General features: G+C 39.8%; 1 protein-coding gene across 1 annotated transcript; it reads right to left on the minus strand.

Annotated features, from left to right (window-relative positions):
* Positions 1–739: 739 nt before the first annotated feature.
* On the minus strand, positions 740–1,492 carry LOC133367448 (vomeronasal type-2 receptor 26-like). Its single transcript, XM_061591550.1, has one exon. It carries the CDS (start codon positions 1,490–1,492, stop codon positions 740–742), a length of 753 nt encoding a protein of 250 aa, XP_061447534.1.
* Between the last annotated feature and the right edge of the window lie 1,342 nt (positions 1,493–2,834).

Genomic DNA, 2,834 nt, shown 5'->3' on the forward strand with positions numbered 1-2,834 from the left:
GACACACATGTTACCAAATGCTTCCAAGCTACACAAGAAGTGGATTGGATTGTGAAAGAACAGCACAAATTGTGTTTGCATTTTTATAAATCTGTAGGGCAGTACAATATCTCAGAGAGGAGGTCAGGTCTCCTGCACCCCTGGTGAACTCACTATAGCTGCCAAAATTCCCTGTTTTTAAAACTTTGATAGAAATATCTGTTGGCTATAGGTATGTTCTTAAAGCACACAGGGTTGGAGTTTTTTTGCCTCTTAGTTAACTATTCTTCAAGAATCATACCATAGTGGCTTTTTCCCTTCAGGATTATTTAAGTAAATATAGGATTATAGGATATAGGATTATAGTAATTATAGGCCTTATTCACTGATTATTTTCAGTGAATTTATTCTTAAATTGCTCTTTTTCTTAAAATAAGCTGTCATTCTTTAAATGGAGGCTGTCAATGTCTGTCACATCACAAATTGAAAAGACAAATTCCCAAAAAATCCTATGCAGGGCAAATGGCAGCTCTGGGGTGGCAGACACATACACCCCAGCTACAAGAGTGATGTGAGATTGATACAAGAGTGATGTGAGAAGGGTTTGGGGAGGTGTAGTTCAGCCCAGCAACATTATCCAATAAAGTCTTTGTTACAAGCTTACAAGTATACAGAAAGTGTGGGTTTACAGTCCTAAAACAAAAAAAAGCACGAAAATAACGACAGGTGAAGTGAATTATAAGACTTAATGGGATATCAGTTAGATATCATACTTCTTTTTCCTTTTGAGCTGATCCCTGGTGTTCAGGTCAGGTCTCAATACAATAATGTAGAATTTGGGTATGAAGATACAACCCAGCAATCCAGCACTAGAGGCCAAAATAGAGAAGATCTCCACAGCCACCATGTATTTCCCTTTGGTGCTCAGGTAGGTTGGGACAAAGGATAACCAAACACTGCAGAACACTAACATGCTGAAGGTGATGAGTTTGGCTTCATTAAAAGTATCAGGCAATTTTCTGGCAAAGAAAGCCACAATGAAGGTGAGGATGGCCAGAAGCCACATGTCACCAAGAACAATATAAAACATGAGGGCTGATCCTTCATTGCATGTCACAATGATCTGTTCAGACTGGGAATGCATATCAAACTCTGGGAAAGGAGAAGATGTTCCCAACCACACTGTGCAGATGCCAGTTTGAATAAGAGTACAGAGGATGATGACTGAGACTGCCAGCCTCTTTCCTACCCATTTCCTTATCTTGTTTCCTGGCTTGGTGACCATGAAGGCCAGAACCACAATAATGGTTTTAGCCAACACACAAGAAACAGCGAGGGAGAAGATGATTCCAAATATTGTTTGACGGAGAAGGCAGGTCACCTTCCCAGGCTTTCCAATGAATAAGAAGGAGCACAGAAAGCAAAGCAATAGGGAAGTGAGGAGGGTGCATGTGATGTTCCAGTTGTTGGCCTTGACAATGGGAGTATTCTGATGTTGAATGAAAATCCCCATTACTGCAAGTGTGATCAGGGAAAGGAAAAGAGCAGTTGAAGCAAACATAATTCCCAAAGTGTCTCCATATGATAGATAGACAGTATGTTTAGGGATGCAGTGATCACGTTTGATGTTAGGATGCTGATCCTCAGGGCACTTGTCACAATGAGCTGCATCTGAAAGTTATACGTCTCATTCATGAATAATGTATCCTCTTAACCTAGCTCATATTACATGTTTAATATTGTTGCATGAAATGTGGCTTTGAACTTATTTCACTTGGAGAAGAAGAGTGGGGTCCCAGGTTTTAATTTTAGAAGAAGAGATATGATTATCATCACGAAGAACTTTGTACTAAAACAGTAGGATGGTGATGAAACTGAATGATTCAGTTAATTTGGTGCTAATATTTAGGAATCTCACATGTTCTTCTCAAATGCTGATTTAATACATTATAGCAGTAACCACTGGAAGTTGAAATGAGGTTAAACAATATCTACTGTATCCTTTAAATTTACCCCCACCCCTAGTATGAAAAATCATAAATAAATCTCTATAGTCTATTCTCATCCTCACAAGCCCTCCTGTTGCAGGTGTGGAAGCCACTTCTGTTCTAGCTGCTCTGACAGTAATGATGGCAAAGAGGGTGTTTGCCAATCTACCCTTTGAGTCTATGGGATTTGGTGAGATATATATTAAAAGGAAGGGAGGGAAAGAAGAAACGGAGGATGAATAAGATCGCTATTTGTAAAATCACAGCATTGGGGTGCTCCAGCATCCATCTCTTTAGCATGAGTCCCAGGTAATCTTAGTGGCTAGCGGTGCTTTTTGGTTAAATACTTTCAGCTTGTGGTACAGCAATGGCTGTTTCTTGACCAATTTAGCCTGACTACTGTTATCCATGCTCTGGTAACCTCCAGAATAAATTAACACAATGTGCTCTATGTGGGGCTGCCCCTGAGGTAAACCAAGTAGCTGAAGCTAATTTAAACATAGTGGCTTGACTGCTCATGAAGTAGAGTATTGCCATCATGTTGTGTGAATGTTGAAAGAATTACACTTGCTGCCAATTAGTTACCACACTAGCTTCAAGGCACTGGTAATGGTTTACGAAGTTCTAGACAGGTTTTGACCCGGATGTCTTAAAGATGCTGTTACCTCTTCTGAGCGTTGCACTCACCCATTATGATCACTGTGCAGTGAAGGGCAAGGACTGATGCAGAAACCATCTAATCAGGAGGCCCTTTCTGTACAATTTTTGAATCCTGCCTTAAGTGTGGTAGCCCCCACCCTTCCATTACCTATTTTATTCTTAAAAAATTATTTAACAAAATTTAGATACCTCTTTTTTAAAATAGTT

This window comes from Rhineura floridana, chromosome 11, assembly GCF_030035675.1.
Source record: "Rhineura floridana isolate rRhiFlo1 chromosome 11, rRhiFlo1.hap2, whole genome shotgun sequence".
In the NCBI taxonomy this organism is placed as follows: domain Eukaryota; kingdom Metazoa; phylum Chordata; class Lepidosauria; order Squamata; family Rhineuridae; genus Rhineura; species Rhineura floridana.